We start from the raw sequence: 23,444 nt of genomic DNA, 5'->3' as shown, positions 1-23,444 counted from the left end.
ACAATCACAGAGTTAGTTAATTTCCATGTGCTTTATTGGGATACAAATATTTGTACATTTATATTGTCAAAGTAATTGCAATTACTGCATGCAAATAAAACGAGAATAACGTAAAACAACAAAAAACTAAACAGTGTAACTTGACAATTAATTAATAATTGACAATTAATTAAAGCTGATGATACACGGGGCAACTTTTTTAGCAATTTTGCTGGCCATTGTTTTTTTCAGCAGTGTTGCTGGGGCACTTTCCAATTGAGAATGGGTAATACATTTCTATCTGGATACTTTAGTTCGGTCGTGGGCCCTGTGTCTCACCTGGTTGCCCATTGACGCAACGTTAGCCAAAGTTGCCCAGCAACATTGCTCAAAAAGTTGCCCCATGTATCATCGGCAGAAACAGAGTCTTAATGTTTAAGTGAGCTGCTGAAAAGCCAATAGTTCTGTTTTCTCCTCATTATTATGATGATGTGTGAGATCTACTGTAAATTGGCACATTAAGATCATGTCGTTGTGTGTCAACAGACTGAGACAAACTACAGGATTAACACTTTATGTGATAATCACCTATTGATGGGTGTTTTTAATCTTTTACCCCTCAGGTTGAATTTCATGATTAGAAGTACTATTAAAGACTACAGAAACCATTCCTGCACTCATTTTATTTTATTATTTTTTTTACATTGGATTAGCATAAATTAGAATTTTCATTCAGGCTGTCTGTTGTTTTTATTTAACCCAGTTATATATAAAATAATAAAAAAAATGCAAGGTTTATCATTTTCTAAAATGTTTTGGTTTTGTCAATATATATATATTATTTTTTTTCCACTGATTTCATTGGTCAACTCAATCACTCAGTCACCCCTCAACAAAATTGTAAAATTCATGGATTCAGTTCACAGCTCTTTCTGGTGAGAGAAATACATAAATGAAGAACAAGGACAAAATATTCAATGTCTTGGATGAATACGTACTGAGTAATCAATCAATTTTGATGAGCAGGGTATACATTTTAATTTTCACTAAAGATTTGGAGCCAAATTACAGGGTAAAAGAATTACTTTAGAAAGACTGCAGCATCGTTATTTTATAGTTTTGTACAGAGATCATTTAGTAAAATCAGTTGAGTTTAGCAACAGCTGCTGCATTATTTGGTTATGGTGACACTTCAGTGATGGAAGATTCGAGTTTGGGGTAATTTGATTTATTTGTCACAAACTACAAACTGTATTAAAGTTTGTAATGGAATTGTTTCAGTGTTGTGTAGGTGATTACCGTGATTGAAAGAACCAATGAAATCTTTAGGGAATGTGGTGGGCGGAGTTAGTGCTTTAACTGTGTTAAAAAGGTGAGGAATATTCACTTGATCCTACAGGACTGGTGCAGACTCCAGGTGCAGCAGCTGAAATCTGACACATACTATAGTAAAGATGGAGTTTATTAAAGAGGAGATTGAGGACATGAGTGTTTCAGAAACATCCAGAATAAAACATGAAGATACTGAAGAACAAACAGGTTGGTGTCCATTCTTGATTCTTCATTGTTGACCTCTTAATGATCATATCAACATTTTAATTTTATTAACAAGGAATGAGAGAACTAACCTTTGGCACATCATATATCTGATCCTTATCTAATAATATGACCTTGATTGGTTTCTGCAATTAAATCAGGTTCACAGATTTTTAACCACATCATTTGTTTGTTTTAGACTGGATGGAAGTAAAACAGCAAAGACATGAGGTGAATGAAGTGGAGGAGGAACCTTGTAAAATCAAAGGCGAACAGCTGTTCACATGCCCTCAGTGTGGAAAGAGTTTCATACACAAAGGAAACCTTAAGAAGCACATGAGAATCCACACTGGAGAGAAACCGTACACATGCCCTCAGTGTGGAAAGAGTTTTGTTGATGCATCAGGTCTCAGTTATCATTTGCACATTCACTCTGGAGAAAAGCCATTTAACTGTGATCAGTGTGGTAAAAAGTTTATTTCATCATCAAATCTAAAAAAACACCTGAGAGTTCATTCAGATGAGAAGCCTCATGTGTGTTCTTACTGTGGAAAGAGTTTTTCAAGGCTATATAGTTATAAACGTCACCAGAAAACACATAGTGAAGTGACAGATCATGTGTGTTGTGAGTGTGGGGAGAGCTTTAATTCAACAGTCTTTCTGAAACGGCACAAAAGAATTCATACTAGAGTAAAACCTTACAAGTGCTCATATTGTGGAAAAAGTTTCACTCAGTCTCCACACATAAAAGCACATGAGCGAGTTCACACTGGAGAGAAACCATACCACTGTACTCAGTGTGGAAAGAGTTTTACCCAATCAACGAATCTAGTGACTCATATTAAAAAGCATTGTTCTGTGAGCAAATGATTTCTACAGATTCAGTATTTCTAATAAATTATGTGTGATTCAAATTCGGTAAATAAGAGATGAGCTCAAATAAACTGATTTGCTGTGAAATGCCACAAGATTTGTGATGTTTTTTTTTTCAGTTTTGTTAGAGAACTGCGAAAGTATTTAGTCACTTTATTCTTACATTGATGTTGTGTATTCTTTGATTAAATGTCTGCTCATTAAGACACTGACAAAGAAACACCCAAATTAAACTGGAAAAATATGAAACAAAATATATTTATTTATAAATGCATTATTATTATATATGCAACATAACAGTTAGTTGCATAGGCTCTGTATAATAATGCAAGTAAAATTAAACATTTTCACTGAAATATCTGATTATGTGAGATTTTTATTAATGTGTTCTAGTATTCTAGTATTTTAGTTATTCAGTAAAATATTTTATTTGTAATGATCCTGTAGTTTGTCTCAGTCTGATGACACACAATAAAATGAGCTTAATGTGTCAATTTACAGATCTCAGACATCATCATAAATGAGAAAACAGGGAACTATTGGCTTTCCAGCAGCTCATTTGATGATAATCTTGTTGTCAGGAGAGATTATTATGTGTAAATTACGTGAAAATATTGTAAAATATCCACAGTATAAAATCATTATGTCTATGCAAAATCCTTATTAACATGAAAACCCTGTGTGTGTGTGTGTGTGTGCGCGTGTGTGTGCGTTACCAGGATTTTCCAGCAGGTGGCAGCAACACACTAAAGCGTTTCAAGGTTGCCAGATACAAATACAAAAGAGAGAAATGCGGGAGTCCAGTGCTGAATTTTCTAGAAGTGTAATATTTTCACCGGATATCGTATATTTCCAGTTTGCATGTGAGTGATGTTCCCAGTTTACAGAGCTTGACTTTATCCAGCTTTTCATGGCTCAACAGTTAACCAATAAAGGTTTGGAATATTCAGGGCCGTCACTAGTGGGGTGAAAGGTGGTGATGATTATAGGGGCCCATGGCTGTGGGGGCCCCCAACGACTGCCCAAAACCAGCATGAAATATGCCCAGGACAGTTGATGGGACACTGCTGCACGTCTTCACGAAAATGTGTATTATTTGCACATGTCTTTAAGCATTGCCAATTAAAACATTCAAGAGATTTTAAAGCATTCAAACACAGGCAGATGTGAAAGATCTCAGCTGAGTAACAAACTGATGTGAAAGAGTTTAATTCAGCACCCGTCCATTCAAGCACAAGAAGAGTTTTTCCTACATACAAAATTATGTTGAAATTATGACTTGACATGTATCTTCAAAAAACTGTTTCTTATGTCTTAAGTGAACGTAAACAGTTGAGAAAGAAATCGCATGTTTATCATTATATTGGGTGCATTGTCTCTTAAAGTGACCGCGCCTAATTTACTAGCTGCTGTCGCTGTCCTTAATGTTAACTCAAGAAAATAAAAGACAGAAAATCACTTACTGCTCTTGACTGAATTACTTTGTAGTTTTAACAAGAATTAATCTAGATTTAATTTATACAGTGAGGACTATGCACATTGAACACCTAAAAAATGATGGCTGTGAAATATCGATCTGTATATGGATGATAAATGATACAGAAATGCATTTAAATGATCATGAGCCGGTACAGCAGCGACAAGTGCATGACAGAACTAAGCTTTGGGACATCAAATATCTGACAATCACAGAGTTAGTTAATTTCCATGTGCTTTATTGTCAAAGTAATTGCAATTACTGCATGCAAATAAAACGAGAATAACAAAAAACAACAAAAAACTAAACAGTGTAACTTGACAATTAATTAATAATTAACAATTAATTAAAGCTGATGATACACGGGGCAACTTTTTAATCAATTTTGCTGACCATTGTTTTTTCAGCAGTGTTGCTTGGGCACTTTCCCATTGAGAATGGGTAATACATTTCTATCTGGATACTTTAGTTCGGTTGTGGGCCCTGTGTCTCACCTGGTTGCCCATTGACCCAACGTTAGCCAAAGTTGCCCAGCAACATTGCCCAAAAAGTTGCCCCATGTATCATCAGCAGAAACAGAGTCTTAATGTTTAAGTGAGCTGCTGAAAAGCCAATAGTTATGTTTTTTCTCATTCATTATGATGATGTCTGAGATCTTCTGTAAATTGGCACATTAAGATCATGTCATTGTGTGTCAACAGACTGAGACAAACTACAGGATCAACACTTTATGTGATAATCACCTATTGATGTGTTTTGAATCTTTTACCCCTCAGGTTAAAGTTCATTATTAAAAAATACTATTAAAGACTACAGAAACCATTCTTGCATGTTTTTGACATTGAAGCAGCATGAATTAGTATTTTCATTCAGTCTGTCTGCCGGTTTTGTTCAGACCAATTATATATTATACATCATATATAACGCTTTGGTTTTGTGTGTGTGTGTGTGTTTTTCAACAGATTTCATTGGTCAACTCAGTCACTCAGTCACCTGGCAACAAAAGACTTCATGGATTCAGTTCACAGCACTTTCTGATGAAAGAAATATATAAATATTTTTTTGGGGGGGCGGTTTGTGGATGTTTTAGTTGTTTAAGACAAAATGAAACTGGAGACCTGTTTTACTTCCTGTAAAATGTTACATCTTTGATCCTCCAATAAAGAGATTTGTATAAAAAGAAATATATAAATTAAGGAGAAAGCCAAAATATTAAATGTTATGGATGAATATGTTCTGAGTAATCAATATTTTGTAGATGAGATAAATTACAGGCTGAAAATATTAATTATAAATATAATAGTTATGAAGTTAGTTATATAAATAACTTAAAGACTGCAGCATCATCATTTTATTTTTACTCAGATATTTGTCTATGAAAATCAGTTGACTTTAGTAATGCTTGCTGCATTATATGCCAATATTGATGCTTCAAAAATCGGGGGAAAAAACACTTTTTGTATTTTCTTTTCCTGAAGTTTGCAGGCCTGTAACTCAATAAATATTAAAGATATCTCAGTATCCTGTTAGATGCTGATTCTTAACGTACTTTTCTATTGGTATCTTCATTATAAGGTCCTATATGGTTTGGTTTGATTGAAAAAAGAAGAAGATATATTTCTAGTTTCAAGATTATCGTTCCTCAGACATTCCTCTTTAAATAAGTAGCAGCTGTATAAAAATAAGTAAAATTCAACAATTTAATCATAGACGCATTGTGATGTCCATATCACTGGGATTGAAATCAAGGAAACTTTGTGAAGAACCAAAAAATAAAATCAGATTAAGATATCTTTAATACTTCCTGAGATACAGGCACACAATCTTTGGGAAAATTATATTTTTTGGTATTAGGTTTGTTTTATGCAGTTGTTTTGATAGTGTGTGCTTCAGTGATCCACATTTGGTTTCTGAACACTGAAAATGTAACTATTTCATATCTCCATGTCTCTAGAATTGAAGTATGTAATTAAAAATGTGAATATTGAAAGAAATATTTTTTTAAGAACCATTAACCAGCTAAAAGGTTATTGGGATATCTTTGATACTTACTTAGATACAGGAGTGCAAATTTCAGGGGGAAATAAAAACATAAAAAGTGGATTTCCCATTCTTGAACTGTCACAATGCAACAAGTATTGCTGAAGTCAACAGACTGTACTAATAGAATTACCAATCATTGTGTAAAAATTTAATAATAATCCCGTCACCTTTCTAAAGTCATTTATTCACCCTGTAATTTGGCTCCAAATCCCACATGAAAATTGTCATTTTGACTCTCCTCTACAAAATAATGGATTTCTCAGTAAATATCCATGACATTAAATATTTAGTCTATCATCACTATTTATGTTTGGCTTTCTTCATTAAAAATATGAGCAAATCCCAAAATTTGAGTTAGGGAAGATTCTGAAATGTGGTTGCTCTGACACAAAAAACCAAAACTATACTAAGGTCATGGGTTTGTACTGGATTTGTTTCAGTGTTGTGTAGGTGATCACGACCAATGAAATCTTCAGAATCTGTGGTGGGCGGAGCTTGTGTTTTAACTGTGTTAAAAAGGTGAGGAACATTCACATGATCCTACAGGACTGGTGCAGACTCCAGGTGCATCAGCTGAAATCTGACACATACTATAGTAAAGATGGAGTTTATAAAAGAGGAGATTGAGGACATGAGTGTTTCAGAACCATCCAGAATAAAACATGAAGATACTGAAGAACAAACAGGTTGGTGTCCATTCTTGATTCTTCATTGTTGACTGCTGACAAACATTAAAGCTTCTGTTGAAAATCTTCAGTGGGTGTGAAATAATGAGCAATTTGAATGATAAATTATCATCTAAATGATCATATCCACATTTTAATTTTTTATTTTTTTTAAACCAGGAAAGACAGAATTAACCTTTGTCTCTTTTGGTTTCTGCTATTAAATCAGGTTCACTTGAACTGATTTTAACCACATAATTTGTTTATTTTTTAGACTGGATGGAAGTAAAACATCAAAGACATGAGGTGAATGAAGTGGAGGAGGAAACTTCAAGAAAAAAAGCCAAACAGCTTCACACCTGCTCACAGTGTGGAAAGAGTTTCAGCGAAAAAGGAGTCCTTAAGACGCACATGAGAATCCACACTGGAGAGAAACCATACACATGCGCTCAGTGTGGAAAGAGTTTTGTTTATGCATCAGGTTTCAGTTATCATCTGCACATTCACTCTGGAGAAAAGCCATTTAACTGTGATCAGTGTGGTAAAAAGTTTATTTTATCATCAAGTCTAAAAACACACCTGACAGTTCATTCAGATGAGAAGCCTCATGTGTGTTCTTTGTGTGGAAAGAGTTTTTCACGGCTGGACAGTTACAAACTGCACCAGAAAACACATAATGAAGTGAGAGATCACATGTCATTTTTTCTTGGGGTGAGCTTTATTACAGCTGATCATCTGAAACAGCACCAAAGGATTCATACTGGAGAAAAACCTTACAAGTGCTCATATTGTGAGAAGAGATTCACTCAGTCTGTAAATCTGAAAAGGCATGAGCGAGTTCATACTGGAGAGAAACCGTACTACTGTACTCAGGGTGGAGAGAGTTTTACTCAGTCAGTGACTCTTGTGACTCATATTAAAAAGCATTTTTCTGTGAGCAAATGTTTTCTACAGAGTCAGTATTTCAAATAAACTAATTTTGCTGTGAAATACCACAAGATTTGTGGAGATGTTTTTTTCTGTTTTGTTGGGGAACTGCAAGTATTTAGTCACTTTATTCTTACAATGATGTTTTTTATTCTTTAATTGATTGCCTGCTCATTAAGACACTGACAAAGAAACACCCAAAATTAAACTGTATTTAACAATATTTATTTATATGCATTATTATTAGGTTATATATGCAACATAAAAGTTGTATAGGCACTGTATGAAAATAAAATTTCCATTTCACTGACATCTCTGATTATGTTTGATTTTTATTGATGTTAGTCCATTCTAGTATTTTTGTTATGTTCAGTAATATATTTTATTTGTGATGATCCTGTAGTTTGTCTCAGTCTGTTAAAACACAATGAAATGAGCTTAATGTGCCAATTTACAGAAGATCTCAAACATCATTATAATAAATGAGGTGAAACAGGAAACTATTGCCTTTTTATCAGCTCATTTAGGCTAATGATAATCAGGAGAAATTATTCAGTGTGTGAAAATAATTGAAAATATGCACAGTTTAAAATCAGTGGACCTCATTCATTCATGTCAAATAGACACCAGTGATTTATGTGTGCTATCAGGAGTGTAACTGACAATTAGTGAAACACTAGTCTGACAGAAACAACACGCCCGTCTGAGCTGCTGAAAAGCTCATTCATTACGATGATGTGAAGAACCATTAACCATTAATGGGAACCATTATACACCGAAAAGGTTATTGAGATGTCTTTAATAGCCTACTTATTGAGATACAGGAGTTCAAACTTCAACTCAATCACTCAGTCACCTGCCAACATCTAGACTTCATGGATTCAGTTCACAGCTCTTCGATCCAGGTGAGAGAAATACATAAAAGAAAAATGACAAAATATTAAATGTCATGGATGAATATGTCAATAAATAATCAATACATTTTGTTGAGCAGGGTAAAAATGTAAAATTTCCCCTGAGATTTCGAGCCAAAAAATTACTTGAGAAAGATTTCAGCCCCATTATTATATTATTGAACAGAGATTTGGAGGTCATTTAGTAAAATCAGTTGAGTTTATGCCAATGCTGACACTTCAAAGATGGAAAAATGACTTTTTGTATTTTTTTTTTTCTGTAGCCATTTGGCTCCAAATCTCAGAAGAAAATTGTAATTTTGACTCTCCTCTACAAAATAGTGTATTACTCAGTAAATATTCATCCATGACATAAAATATTTAACCTTTCTTCAGAAAACAATATGAACAAAATCAAAAATTCAAGTTGGGGAATTTTGGTTGCTTTGTCACAAACTAACCCTATACTGAAGTTTGTACTGGATTTGTTTCAGTGTTGTGTAGCTGATCACTGTGATTGACACGACCAATGAAATCTTCAGAATCTGTGGTGGGCGGAGTTTGTACTTGTGTTAAGAAGGTGAGGAATATTCACATGATCCTATACAGGACTGGTGCAGAAGTTGAAGAGGAGATTGACGACATGAGTGATCCAGAACCATCCAGAATGAATCATGAAGATACTGAAGAACAAACAGGTTGGTGTCCATTCTTGATTATTCATTGTTGACTGCTGACAAACATAATTTAGTGGCTGTGAAATAATGAGCAATAGGAATGATAAATTATCATCTAACTGATCATATGCACATTTTAATTTTATTAACAAGGAATGACAGAACTAACCTTTGACACATAAAAGATCTGATACTTCATACTCACAGATAAATATGACCCTTTTTTGGTTTCTGCTATTAAATCATGTGCACTTTAACTGAATTTAACCACATAATTTGATTATTTTAGACTGGATGGAAGTAAAATAGCAAAGACATGAGGTGAATGAAGTGGAGGAGGAACCTTGTAAAATCAAAACTTCAAGAAAAAAAGTCAAACAGCTTCACGCCTGCTCACAGTGTGGAAATAATTTCAGCGAAAAAGGAGGCCTTAAGAAGCACATGAGAATCCACACTGGAGAGAAACCATACACATGCACTCAGTGTGGAAAGAGTTTCAGAGACAAAAGAAACCTTAAGAAGCACATGAGAATCCACACTGGAGAGAAACCATACACATGCACTCAGTGTGGAAAGAGTTTTGTTTATGCATCAGGTTTCAGTTATCATCTGCACATTCACTCTAAAACAGAAATCTTGCTGTGGGAAGAGCTTTATTGTGTTCTACAAAGTGATCTATGTCTGTGAGAATATAAAGAAAGCCTGATGTTGAGTATTTATATTTTTAAATTAACTGTCTTATTAAATTAAATGTCTTGTAATGCTCTTTGATTTGTTGTCAACCAATGCAATGAAGAATGAAATACTAGTAGATTCACTGATTCATATGTAAGATGATAGTATATTTGCTCAGTACAGAGATGTGATTTACTTAAGAATATGTGGCCCTTTTATAAAGGCACAGCACGCACTGAGCATGCGCAGAGGAGATAAGCGCGCGAGTCGAGTGCTGGTACTTTCAATAGTTGTCAAATGAAGCTGTTAACGATCGTGAATAAAGGAGGATTTGTGGAATATTTTCGCCAAATGCCGACCTTCACATGAAAGAATTTCATTCGAGTCAGTACTTAAAGTTTAAATAGCCTACTAATTTAATGGAATACATTATATTATTAACTAGCGCCTAATATGTTGGCTGAGAATGTGCCAGTTTACAAAGATCTCAGACATCATCATCATCATAATGAATGAGGTGAAAACAGAAAACTTTAGGAGACAAAGAGGACTCTTCAGCAGCTCAGTTAAACATGATGGCCCTGTTTCTAGGCGTAAGATTATTGACAATATCTAAATGTATTGTTCTTCATTGTTGTTCTTTGTGTTGATTGTTTGCCGTTCTCCTACATAACGCCTAAAAAGGTGAAAGTGTATAATGCAGTTATAAATTAAATTAAAATCAGCAGGCCAGAATAACAGGATTTGGGTAATTTGTTCTCTGTTTACAAACGTAATTGCAAATGCTATACACTTAAGCAGGTGGCTCAAATGTGCGTTAAACCGCCATTAAAGGTAAATAAAGTTGTTATTTGCCATAAAAATATACAAGGGAAGAAACAGAGGAACACAAACAAATGAAAGAATAAATAAATATAAAGAAAAAATATAGATGTTGCTCCCACATAACCATCAACCATTTTTTTTTCTGCATGAAATGAATCACTTCATTTTGATTTATCTTCAATTTTGAGTTTTTGCCATTTTTTCACAAAAAGCTCCTATAGGCTGTCTGATTATGTATGAAGCACTTATAAATTAAGTCAAACTGGGCAGGATTTGGGTCATTTATTCTACACTCCAGTATGTGGCACAAATGCACCTTAAAGTGGTTTACAAACTACCACATAATGTCCTGAGAATAAACAAGAGGAGAAATCGACTGAAATATAAAAATATGAGAAATATGGAGTTTGTTAAAGTGGAGATTGACGGCACAAGTGATCCAGAACCATGTAGATTTAAACATGAAGTTACAGAGAAACAAACATATTGGTCTCTATTCTTGATTTGAGCAATATATGTGCCATAAATTATACAGAAAATGCCTTTAAATGATCACAACCTTTTATAGCGGCAACCATCCATATTTTAATTGTATTAACAAGAGAATGACAGAACTAACCTTGAAACATTTAATATTTGATACTTTATACAGAGATCTCTGTTGCTTGCTGATATTAATTCTGATTTTAATCACATAATAATTTTATTTTAGACTGGATGGAAATGAAACAGCAAATACATGACATGAATGACGTATTTTTATGGGAATGTGTCTTGGATCGTGTCTCGGGGAGAGGTACCTATAACTTTAAACATCAAAACTAGTAAGTGAACTTTCTGAGAGAAATGGTCATAGGAGAAAATCTTTATTTATTTGAGCATTCATTTTTTTATTTAGTTTTTTATAGACAAAACGTTTGGCTCAGTGGAGTTTAAGTTAGATCTTTGAGAGTCATTTATTTAGCGCCTTTGAAGGAAGCGAGTGATATTTCCCGCGAAATGCGACACCAGCAGGATGTTTACGACAGTGAGAGCGTGTTTCCGGCTGCATCACGGCGGAGTGCGGTGTGCGTTTTATTCCCTTATTCAAGATATAAGTGGCTTTATTGACAAAGTTAAAAGGCTTTACGTTTCTAAAGTTTTGGTAACGTTAAATTACAGACAAAAACATATTGTGTTTGTAACTATACTGTGCGGAATAACTGTAAAGCTGACAGACGTCTTTTCTTTGAAAAAACACTAAAATATGCGATTTCTGGATGACTATTTATAAGGACAATCTTATTTAGTTAACTTAAAGAGCCTAGAATAATGTTTTTTTTTTTTTTAATATGTATGTTTAATCCATTATAAAATGAAAAGGTTTATGTAATTATTTAATCGAGACTTTATCAAATTTTGAAAAACAAAATTGTATTTATAATTTGTATTTATGCATACTATGTTTTTTGTTTTTTTGTTATATTGACTTCCAGTGTGTTCATATTTTGGTTCACTTCATTTGAGGGGGTTTTAAACAAAGTAATGTAGAATAAAATGAGATTCAATAAAAGACAAGATAGATTGTTTATGGAAATACAAAATTAATACAGTGAAAAATAATACCAGAATAACTAAAATAGGAAATAATGTAATAGTTATGCAAAAATAAATTCAGCAACTTATTCTGTATTTTTGCCGATTCAATTTTCAATCCCTTTTGCATTACATAAAGATTCACACAGTTTCCAGAATATTGATACTTGATACTTGAAGATGTTTGTGTCCGGTCTTATTCAGATTATTTAAGAACTATAGAGTAATGAAGTATCCAAAGCGTCCTTGATTAATTTCCGCTGTTCAGTTTTATTAAATGTAACATTCTTGATTTGATTTTTAATGATTTTATGTTATTTTTAGTTGCTCTGATGGAAGTGAAAGAGGAAAGTCAGGAACTGAATGCATTGGAAGTGGGCAAGAAACCTTAAAGTTTTTTTAACTGGAGAAGAAACCGATAATCGCTATATGAAATATGAAAATTGTGAAATGTCTCCACAACTTGATAAATTTTGTAATTTTGAAAGGCCAAAAAAACAAAAACAAAACAATGTTCAGAATCAGAAAACGGATCAGGCTCAGTTCATTGGAATCATTTCCGATTGGGGAAAAATGAGTGCATGTAAATATCCAGTAGTTGGCAGCAATACACTAGCTTTATAGTTTACTACACAAATCCAAATGAACAATCGGAGCATGGGCAGATGAGTAGCGCTATACACAAGTACTGAAAGTTTGAAGTTTGACGAGTTCGAATGCTGGTTAATATTAATCGAAGAGCTGGATGTCTTATATTTTCAGTCTGTGTGTTGCCACATGTGAGAGATGACATGAAATATGTTCACTTAATTTCAGTATAATTGAAGTAGTTCAGTATAAATTGAGTCACTTTTTATTTATTTTTTTCAGATGTGGGTCTCATTATCAGAACACAGTTCACACCTGCACAACAATTCACCAATAAAAACTGAATATTCACATCATCCTACAAGAGCAGGACAAACTCCGGGTCCAGCAGCTGAAATCTGTGACTGTTAAAGATGGAGGTTGTTGAAGAGGAGATTTATGCGTGTGATACAGAACCATCCAGAACAAATCATGAAGATACTGAGGAACAAACAGGTCGGTGTCCGTTCTTGATTTTTCATTCTTGAATGTTTTGGTAGTAATTCAAATGTATTGGTTTGATTGTCACATGTTTTGCGTAGACTGAGCTGTCCTCATCTTTGCAAGAGTTCGTTAACATACGCGTGCACAAAGTTCAATGCTACGCTTTTTCAGGAAATCATGGAAAGATGAGCGAGATTCATGATGCATTGAAACAACTCACTGCATGATGTAGCCAATGAAAAGCAGTTATATGGCCCTAAATTTCAAAAGATTGAGGCAAAAATGGCCCTGCATATGATGTTTGTATTATTGTGTTTGAGATGAGTCGGAGTTCGCTTTGGGGAACGTCTTCAGCGAGACCGGCTCTGAATCATGTGTGTAATCAGACCAATCTGACGTCATAGGTGGGTGACGTCAGAGACCAGGAAGCTTAAAAGCACTTGCGGTGAAACCGGCATTTAGCCTTCTGTCTTCAGCAAGCGCTCTGTGTGTGTGTCAGTCGCTATCTGTTTGTGAGTCTTATTTAGTGTTCTTTGTCCACTGTTAAGCTCCATTTGTCAAAGCTTCAATCAAGAGAAGTCTTGGGTGAGAGCAGGCAGCATTCAGGCTTTGTGTTTTCCCTGCCCAAAAAAAAAAATAGAAAAAAAGGGGTAGGGACACACGCGGTTTGATGAGCTCACCAATTGCACAAGCATCAGTTACACAAGCATCAGTTACACAAGCATATTATGCCTGATTTTATAATGAGCAGCTTTAATAAGGAAGGGGAGCTCACGCAGTCGGCTCTCGGGGGGCTGATTGTGCTTTTCTCGCTGTTAAGCGCTCCGCTCTCGCCGGGCATGCTCCGAGGATCTTGTGGTTGTGGTCCCGCTGCTGCTGAGCCACGGCAGCGACCGAGATCACGGGAATCGCACATGATCTGGTGAACGGGTTGAAGATGGCTCGTCCTATCTCCACCCGTGTTTCCTAGATCTGGAGCTCATTCTCGAGGTTTGGAAGCCCGCGTTGCGGTTTCTTCCCCCTCTGAGGCAGAGCTCGCTGCAGCATTCATCTTTCTCTGAGGAGATTTTTGTTGTTTGTGTTATTTTGTGTATTATAATAGCAAAAAAAAGTGCGCTGCCGAGGCAACGTGTATATTTCATTGTTTCGTTTTGATGTGAATCTTTCTACACCAAACTGTGTTTACTCGTCTGGTTATTGACTACATTTAATTCTGAGGAATAAATTGAAATATTTATCTGACTATGACAGTTAGATGTACAGGGGCTCCTGGGTTGTAATTTATTGATTTAGAACACGTGTTTACCTCTCTTCCTCTGAGGAGGTTAAGGCGGTCAGGGGCTGCTGGGCGGAGCAGTCCCAACCCTACCAACCTAACCCACTGACGCTAGAGTTAGAGTGGTGCTCCCAGGCCGAAGGCTTCTAGTGGAAAGCGGTTCTGTGGACTGTCATTTTCGCTGGAGAGCCTTCGTCATAACGTCCTGACGCATAAGGCCTAGGACTTTTTGTGGGCCAGCTCCCTCTGGGGAAGTGCGGTGTACACCGCATTACACGGTGCCCGTCTCTCCTCAGGCTCCTCAGGAGATCGATCTGCCAACCCTTCCCGTGTTCCAGGGCACAGTGGTCTCCGGCGAGCACTTCTCTCAGTTACCGCCCGGAAACGTAGCGGTGCTAAGAGGCTTGCGACCCCTACAGAGGTCCCTAGAGCAGCTAGTACGGTCATCCCCTGCTGGTCCGCCGCTTCAGGGCACCGAGCTAGTGGCTCTAGGCGCACCTGAGGCCAGTCTCGCGAGACTGGTTCCCCTACGAGGTCACATGGCGGTATGGGAGTCCCTGCCAAGTGTACTTCATGGGGTCCTGCCCCGAGCAGGATCTGGTCTAGTCTTCCTAACAGACGACGTGGGTCTGAGGAGTTTGCTGTTGCTCAGGACCTCAGAGCTCGCTGCAGCATTCATCTTTCTCTGAGGAGATTGATGTTGTTTGTGTGACTGAGTGCCAAAAAAAAGAAAAAAAAAGTGCGCTGCCGAGGCAACGTGTATATTTCATTGTTTCGTTTTGATGTGAATCTTTCTACACCAAACTGTGTTTACTCTCGTCTGGTTATTGACTACATTTAATTCTGAGGAATAAAATGAAATATTTATCTGACTATGACAGTTAGATGTACAGGGGCTCCTGGGTTGTAATTTATTGATTTAGAACACGTGTTTACCTCTCTTCCTCTGAGGAGGTTAAGGCGGTCAGGGGCTGCTGGGCGGAGCAGTCCCAACCCTACCAACCTAACCCACTGACGCTAGAGTCAGAGTGGTGCTCCCAGGCCGAAGGCTTCTAGTGGAAAGCTGTTCTGTGGACCGTCATTTTCGCTGGAGAGCCTTCGTCATAACGTCCTGACGCATAAGGCCTAGGACTTTTTGTGGGCCAGCTCCCTCTGGGGAAGTGCGGTGTACACCGCATTACATGGTGCCCGTCTCTCCTCAGGCCCCTCAGGAGATCGATCTGCCAACCCTTCCCGTGTTCCAGGGCACAGTGGTCTCCGGCGAGCACTTCTCTCAGTTACCGCCCGGAAACGTAGCGGTGCTAAGAGGCTCGCGACCTCTACAGAGGTCCCTAGAGCAGCTAGTACGGTCATCCCCTGCTGGTCCGCCGCTTCAGGGCACCGAGCTAGTGGCTATAGGCGCACCTGAGGCCAGTCTCGCGAGACTGGTTCCCCTACGAGGTCACATGGCGGTATGGGAGTCCCTGCCAAGTGTACTTCATGGGGTCCTGCCCCGAGCAGGATCTGGTCTAGTCTTCCTAACAGACGACGTGGGTCTGAGGAGTTTGCTGTTGCTCAGGACCTCAGAGGGCAGGCCCCTCTGGGGAAGAGTGGTATACACCGCATTACACGGTGCCCATCTCTCCTCAGTGCCCTCAGGAGATCGATCTGCCAACCCTGCCGGTGTTCCAGGGCGCAGCAGTCTCCGGCGAGCGCTTCTCTCAGTTACCGCCCGGAAACGTTGCGGTGCTAAGAGACTCGCGACCTCCTGGGAGGTTTCCAGAGCAGCTAGTTTGGCCATCTCCTGCCAGTGCGCCGCTTCAGGGCACCGAGCTAACTGCTCTGATGACACCCGAGATCAGTCTCGAGAGGCTGATTCCCTTAGTAGACTATTTGGCAGCGTGAAAACTACCGCCAAATGTGTCTCAGTGGGTCCTGCACACTGTAGTGAGAGGCCACAGAATCCAGGTCGGTTCTCTTCCACCTCAATTCATCAGGGACCTTTCCACCCAGGTGGGCCCCGAGCAGGCTCTGGTAATGGAACAGAAGTAGACACTCTCTAAAGATGGAGGCCATTGAGGTGGCCCCTTCTCCCATTGCAGAATCTGAGTCCTACAACCGGTACTTCACTGTTCCGAGGAAGGATGAGGTGTTGCGTCACATGAAAGAGCTGGGGTTAAGACTTAACTCCAAGAAAAGTGTGCTTTCTCCAGTACACGTATGTCACCTGCGCAGATCGAGTCGATCCTCAACGCAGTCGCGAGAATGAGAGAAGGCCGGTCACTCACTGTCAAGCAGTCTCAGAGATTGCTGGGTCTGATGGCAGCTGTGTCCAACGTGAATACTATTGGCCTGCTGTACATGAGATCCCTACAGTGGTGGCTCAAGACCAAAGGGGTTCTCCCCGAGGGGAAACCCACTTCGCATGCTAAAGGTCACGTGGTGGTGCCTACGTGCCTTGGACATGTGGAGAAAGCCTTGGTTCTTGTCTCAGGGCCCGGTGCTGGGAGCTCCTTGTCGCCGCGTGACGCTAGCAACGGACGCGTCCCTCACCGGCAGGGGTGCGGTCATGAGTGGCCACCCTGCCCGCTGTCTGTGGAGTGGTCGCCATCTGACATGCCTGGAGATGCTGGCTGTGCTTCGAGCACTATAATATATTCTCCGGACCTAAGAGGTCACCATGTGTTGGTGCGCACCGACAACACAGCGGTGTTCTCTTACATCAACCACCAAGGAGGTCTGTGCTCACGCTGTTTGTACAAACTAGCGTACCAGATCCTTGTGTGGTCCCAGGACGAACTCCTCTCTCTGAGAGCAGTCCACACTCCTGGGCATCTAGTATGGGAACAGACATCCTGTCGAGGCAGGGGCCGAGGCCCGGGGAATGGCGGCTTCACACCGAGGTGATGAAGCAGAGTTGGAGAGGTTGGCCAGACTCGGGTGGATCTGTTTGCGACTCAAGAGACATTGCACTGTCCCCTCTGGCTTCCTCTGACTCATCCAGCTCCACTGGGGCTGGACGCCATGGTACAGAAGTGGCCGAGGCTTCATCTGTACATTTTTCCCCCGATTGCTCTGCTCCCGGGAATTCTGGAGAGAGTGTGCCTGGACGGAGTCCAGCTGCTGTTAGTAGCCCCGTTCTGGCCGGGACGGGTATGGTTCTTGGGCCTGATTTCTCTTTTTGACGGCACTCCATAGGAAGGTTCCCATCAGGAGAGATCTCCTCTCGCAGGCAGAAAGTGCGTCCCCGCATGGAGCTTAGAGGCTGTAGGTATGGTCTCTGAGGAGGCACAACTCTTAGCTTCCGGTCTCTCAACTGAGGTTGTTGAGACTGTTCTCCAATCCAGAGCTCCCTCAATGAGGAAACTGTATGCCTTGAAGTGGAAGCTTTTCACTTCTTGGTGCGGGGACCGCCAGCTCGACCCAGTTAACTGCCCGGTTGGTACAGTGCTGGAGTTCCTGCAGGACCTTCTCTCCGCAGGGTTGACCCACTCCACCCTGAAGGTCTACGTGCTGGCCATTGCGGCCTACCGCGCCCCTCTCGGTGGCCATTCAGTGGGCAGACACCCTCTGGTTGCATGTTTCCTCCATGGTGCGCTGAGGCTGAGGCCTCCGGCCAGAAGAAGCTTATGCTAAGCGGTGATCAGGTTGCTATCCTAAGCCTCGAGGCCTCTGACCTCCCCTCTCTTGGGGGTCAAGACTCACTCCTCTGAAGTAGGGGTGTAACGATTCATCGATATGGATCGATACATCGATACTATGTCTGACGATACGATGCATCGATCCCACACGTAAAATATCGATATCTGTAGTATAAATAGGCACCTTATTTGGCGCTTGCTTCATTCCCACAGGCTAAATGCCAGTTTCACCGCACATGGTTTTAAGCTTCCTGGTCTCTTATGTCACCCGCCTATGACGTCTTGCCCATCCATTGGTCTGATTACACACATGATTCAGAGCCGGTCTCGCTGAAGGCGTTATTTCAGATAACACACGTACGTCTGCAAGATGTCTGTTAAAGATCGCTTCAGAGATTAAAACATTTACTGCCACACACTGGCAGTCTTACTTTATTTAGAGTATCATTTCATGTAAAATTTTATTTAATATTTACATATTAAAAAAAACAATAAAGGAATAGTTAACCCAAAAATTCAAAATGGAAAAAGAAACATTTTTTTTTCTAAAGCTACTTTTTGTAATATCTATTTCATGCTTTTGCATGTAACACAATAATGTTTTTAAATTATCTTTTTTGTTGCCAATTTCTCAGCCAGATTTGATGTGTGATTAAGATGTGATTAATTAATCACCACATTGTGTGATTTAGATAAAAAATAAAAAAATTTAAATGATTGACAGCCCCATACATATTTTGTTTGTTGCCCCTCATTTTAAGATAGGACGCCCCAAAAATTAAATTCTGACTATGCCAATGTTGTATAGCAGTTTGCACATCATAGATCTGATACTTGATTCTCTGTTGCTTTCTGCTGTTAAATCAGGTTTCACTTAAACTGATCCTAACTTATTTTAGACCAGATGGAGGTGAAAGAGCCAAGAGATGAGGTGAATGAAGCGGAGGATAAACGTAACTTCAAAACTCAAAGAACAAAATCCAAACAGCTTCACATCTGCTCACAGTGTGGAAAGAGTTTCAGACACAAAGGAAACCTTAAGAAGCACATGAGAATCCACACTGGAGAGAAACCATACACATGCCCTCAGTGTGGACAGAGTTTGACTACAGCATCAAGTCTCAGTTATCATCTGCGCATCCACTCTGGAGAAAAGCCATTTAACTGTGATCAGTGTGGTAAAGATTTTACTTCATCGTCAAATCTCAGCAAGCACCTAAGAATTCATACAAACGAGAAGCCTCACTTGTGCAGTTTTTGTGGAAAGCGTTTTTCACGACTGGACAATTATAAACAGCACCAGAAAAAACACAATGGAGAGAAACCATACCACTGCCCTCAGTGTGAGAAGACTTTTGCACATGGAGATAGTCTAAAATATCATCTGCGCATCCACTCTGGAGAAAAACCATATAACTGTGAGCAGTGTGGTAAAAAGTTAATTTCTTTATCACATCTAAAGGCACACCTGACAGTTCATTCAGATGAGAAGCCTCATGTGTGTTCTTACTGTGGAAAGAGTTTTTCACTGCTGAGCCATTGTAGACGGCACCAGAAAACACATGATGAAGTGAGAGATCACATGTGCTTTGAGTGTGGGAAGAGCTTTACTACGGCTAGTCAACTTAAACGGCACCAAAAAATTCATACTGGAGAAAAACCTTACAAATGCTCATACTGTGACAAGAGTTTTAGTCGGTCTGAAAACTTGAAAACACATGAGCGAGTTCATACTGGAGAAAAACCGTACCACTGCCCTCAGTGTGGAAAGATTTTTGCACATACCAATAGTCTCAAAAATCATCTTCTCTGTCACGCTGGAGAAAAGCCATTTAATGGCGATCAGTGCGGTAACAAGTTTATTTCATCACATCTAAAAAAACACCTGAAATTTAATTCAGATGAGAAGCCTCATGTGTGTTCTTACTGTGGAAAGAGTTTTTCACGACTGGACAATTGTAAACAGCACCAGAAAACACATAATGAAGTGAGAGATCACATGTGCTTTGAGTGTTGGAAGAGCTTTACTACGGCTAGTCAACTTAAACGGCACCAAAGAATTCATACTGGAGAAAAACCATACCACTGCCCTCAGTGTGGAAAGATTTTTGCAGGTACTGATAGTCGCAAAAATCACCTTCTCTGTCATGCTGGAGAAAAGCCATTTAACTGCGATCAGTGCGGTAACAAGTTTATTTCTTCTTTACTTTTAAAAAAACACCAGAAAGTTCATACAAACGAGAAGCCTCACTTGTGCACTTTTTGTGGAAAGCGTTTTTCACGACTGGAGAGTTACAAACTGCACCAGAAAACACATGATGAAGTGAGAGATCACATGTGCTTAGAGTGTGGGAAGAGCTTTACTACGGCTAGTCAACTTAAACGGCACCAAAGAATTCATACTGGAGAAAAACCTTACAAGTGCTCATACTGTGACAAGAGTTTTAGTCGGTCTGAAAACTTGAAAACACATGAGCGAGTTCATACTGGAGAAAAACCGTACCACTGCCCTCAGTGTGGAAAGATTTTTGCACATACCAATAGTCTCAAAAATCATCTTCTCTGTCATGCTGGAGAAAAGCCATTTAACTGTGATCAGTGCGGTAACAAGTTTATTTCTTCATCACATCTAAAAAAACACCTGAAAGTTCATTCAGATGAGAAGCCTTATGTGTGTTCTTACTGTGGAAAGAGTTTTTCACAACTGGAAAATTGTAAACAGCACCAGAAAACACATAATGAAGTGAGAGATCACATGTGCTTTGAGTGTTGGAAGAGCTTTACTACGGCTAGTCAACTTAAACGGCACCAAAGAATTCATACTGGAGAAAAACCTTACAAGTGCTCATACTGTGACAAGAGTTTTAGTCGGACTGAACACTTGAAAAGACATGAGCGAGTTCATACTGGAGAAAAAACGTACCACTGCCCTCAGTGTTGAAAGATTTTTTCACATACCTATCGTCTCAAAAATTATCTTCTTTGTCACGCTGGAGAAAAGCCATTTAACTGCGATCAGTGGGGTAACAAGTTTATTTCTTCATCACATCTAAAAAACACCTGAAAGGTTCATTCAGATGAGAAGCCTCATGTGTGTTCTTACTGTGGAAAGTGTTTTTCACTGCTGAAGTACTGTAATCAGCACCAGAAAATACACACCGGTGAGAGAGATCATGTGTGTTGTGAGTGTGGGAAGAGCTTTACTACAGCTGCCAAATTAAAAATGCACTTAAGAATTCATACTGGAGAAAAATCTTAAAAGTGCTCATATTGTGACAAATGTTTCACTGTGTCTGGAAACCTGAAAATACATGAGCGAGTTCATACTGGAGAGAAACTGTACTCTGTGTGAAAAGAGTTGTTCTGTGTCACAGTGAGCAAAAAAAAAAAAAAAAAAGCAAAAAAAAAAAAACATAATAGTGAGATTCAGATAACGCAAACGTGAAGTTAAAATAACCTTGTGTTCTGTGACAGTTTTGTGTTGTTTTATTTTGAAGGTAGCTGCGAAAAACGTTTGTTTGTTCCTCGTGTAAGAGTTCTGTATAATAAAAAACCAAAATGACAGTTTCATTGAGAACTACTTTGTTTTTGTCTGATTTTTGAAGTAATGTGTTGGTCACTTAAAGCATTTTAGTCTAATGTTTAACCTGTTCTTCTAATTCAGAAGCAGGAACAGATTTGGATTTAAAATAGATTTAAAAGGCAATTATCCTACAGTTCATCTCAGCCTGGTGGCGCCAATGAAATGTGATTAACTTATGTACAGAAGATCTCAGACATCATAACAGGGATCTATTGGAGTGAGACAAAGTTGCTTTAACAGGAAAATGTTATTTAAAACTTTTTTTTTTTTGTTATTAATAGAAACAGACTTTGATACAGGGCCATAGGTGTATACAGGTGGTCTGGGCGTGAGTCAGGTGATGCTATACACCTGCAGGGGGCGGGGCCTGTGAGTGCCACGCCCCTCTGTATCTCTCTCGCTGTTCAGAAATGATAAACATCCTCTACAAAGAGAGGCCACAATATGACAGCATAAACAGTATAAGACAGTTCACTGCACTGTAAAATGTCTCCAGAAAGATCCCCTTACAAGAGTGATGCTTGAAGCTTCATCAGAAAATAACTCTTACAATGTAAATAATAATTTATATCTTTCCTCCTGGGTGATTCATTTGTTAAATGTGTCAGGCTGGACTGTGTGTTAAGCAGGTCTTGCTTTAATAAGACATTTAATTTACTTGTTTTCTATATTGTGCTTTGATTGTACATGAGTTGAGAATTTTTAATCAAGAAATCAGTTGAAAAAATAAAGTCGATTGTTTTCTTTATTTATAGATGGTTTTTAAATGCAAAGTTAAAAGACAATAGTAATCGTGTATAATTTGTTTTGAATAATGCAAGGTCAATGATTATTAGCTATCTGAATCAGCAGAGTCTCTTGTTTAATTAAATAATTTAACTTTTAATTTAATTTAAGTGTGGAAAGAGTTTCAGTCAGTCAAAGACTGATTCATGTTGAAAAGCTTTGTTCTGTGTCACAGTGAGCAAACGTTTTCTTCATATCCAATATTTCAAGTAAATCATGTGAGATTTAGATAAAGCAATTAGTTAAAATAAACTAGTTTGCTTTCAAATGCCACACGTACAGTTTGTGGAGGTGTTTCTCATTAACTAAAAACTAAACGCAAAAAAAAAAAAAAAATTGAGGAAACTTTTAAAATTTACATTTTGAGTTTGATACCAGTTAAATTGAATTGAGCTTGATCCCACTGAGGGTCAATATTTACTAAAAAAAAAAAAAAAAAGAAAAAAAAAAAAAAAAGAGGCTCATCTCACATATATGTCTCCTGCCCTGCGCATGCGCTGAAATTGCACATGTATATGCAAATCGTATTGTAAAGTTTAGGGTTCATATAAATGAATTGAATATAAGATTGTGATGCAATTTTAATTTCAAAATGTTTTAATTTTTTAGTAACTGCTTTTTGTTTGTAAGAAAAAAAACCCATAAAATATGAAAATTGTGAAATGTCTCAACAACTTGCTATTTGTGTAGTTTTGAAAGGTCAAAAAAATAGAACGTTCAGAATCTGAAATCGGATCGGAATCAGTCTTTGGAACATTAGTGCATGTAAGTATCTAGTAGGTGGCAGATACTCTAAAATGTTTTATAGTTTGCCACACAAATCCAAAAGTTTAAAATGCTGGGTTACATCACGATGAGATTGCTTCTTACAGAGCTGTTTATATATACAGCTTTACTTAAATATGTTCAGTAAAGTTCAGAATAAACTGTTTTTGTGGGTCTCAGTATCAGGCCGTGATCAGT

General features: G+C 38.4%; 2 protein-coding genes across 5 annotated transcripts; both read left to right on the top strand.

The window, feature by feature from the left end:
* The first annotated feature begins 1,249 nt into the window (after positions 1 to 1,249).
* LOC122147808 (gastrula zinc finger protein XlCGF7.1-like) lies at positions 1,250 to 7,545 on the top strand. The gene is made up of 2 exons (XM_042771734.1): positions 1,250 to 1,518; positions 6,848 to 7,545. Exons 1-2 carry the CDS (start codon positions 1,434 to 1,436, stop codon positions 7,543 to 7,545), a joined length of 783 nt encoding a protein of 260 aa, XP_042627668.1. The 5' UTR covers positions 1,250 to 1,433.
* LOC109044851 (zinc finger protein 850-like) lies at positions 6,469 to 21,675 on the top strand. Of its 4 annotated transcripts, XM_042771578.1 has the most exons (4): positions 8,073 to 8,405; positions 8,888 to 9,091; positions 9,360 to 9,688; positions 19,254 to 21,675. In XM_042771578.1, exons 3-4 carry the CDS (start codon positions 9,512 to 9,514, stop codon positions 21,051 to 21,053), a joined length of 1,977 nt encoding a protein of 658 aa, XP_042627512.1. In that variant the 5' UTR covers positions 8,073 to 8,405; positions 8,888 to 9,091; positions 9,360 to 9,511; the 3' UTR covers positions 21,054 to 21,675. The 4 variants fall into 4 exon arrangements, with proteins under 4 accessions (XP_042627513.1, XP_042627512.1, XP_042627510.1 ...); XM_042771579.1 differs by lacking the exons at positions 8,073 to 8,405; positions 8,888 to 9,091 and adding an exon at positions 6,469 to 6,594; XM_042771576.1 differs by lacking the exons at positions 8,073 to 8,405; positions 8,888 to 9,091; positions 9,360 to 9,688 and adding exons at positions 11,537 to 11,637; positions 13,016 to 13,228 and having other exon boundaries at positions 19,012 to 21,675.
* Positions 21,676 to 23,444: the final 1,769 nt, after the last annotated feature.

Source organism: Cyprinus carpio, chromosome A15, assembly GCF_018340385.1.
Source record: "Cyprinus carpio isolate SPL01 chromosome A15, ASM1834038v1, whole genome shotgun sequence".
Taxonomy (NCBI): Eukaryota; Metazoa; Chordata; class Actinopteri; order Cypriniformes; family Cyprinidae; genus Cyprinus; species Cyprinus carpio.
This window is presented reverse-complemented; position numbering and strand designations above follow the sequence as displayed.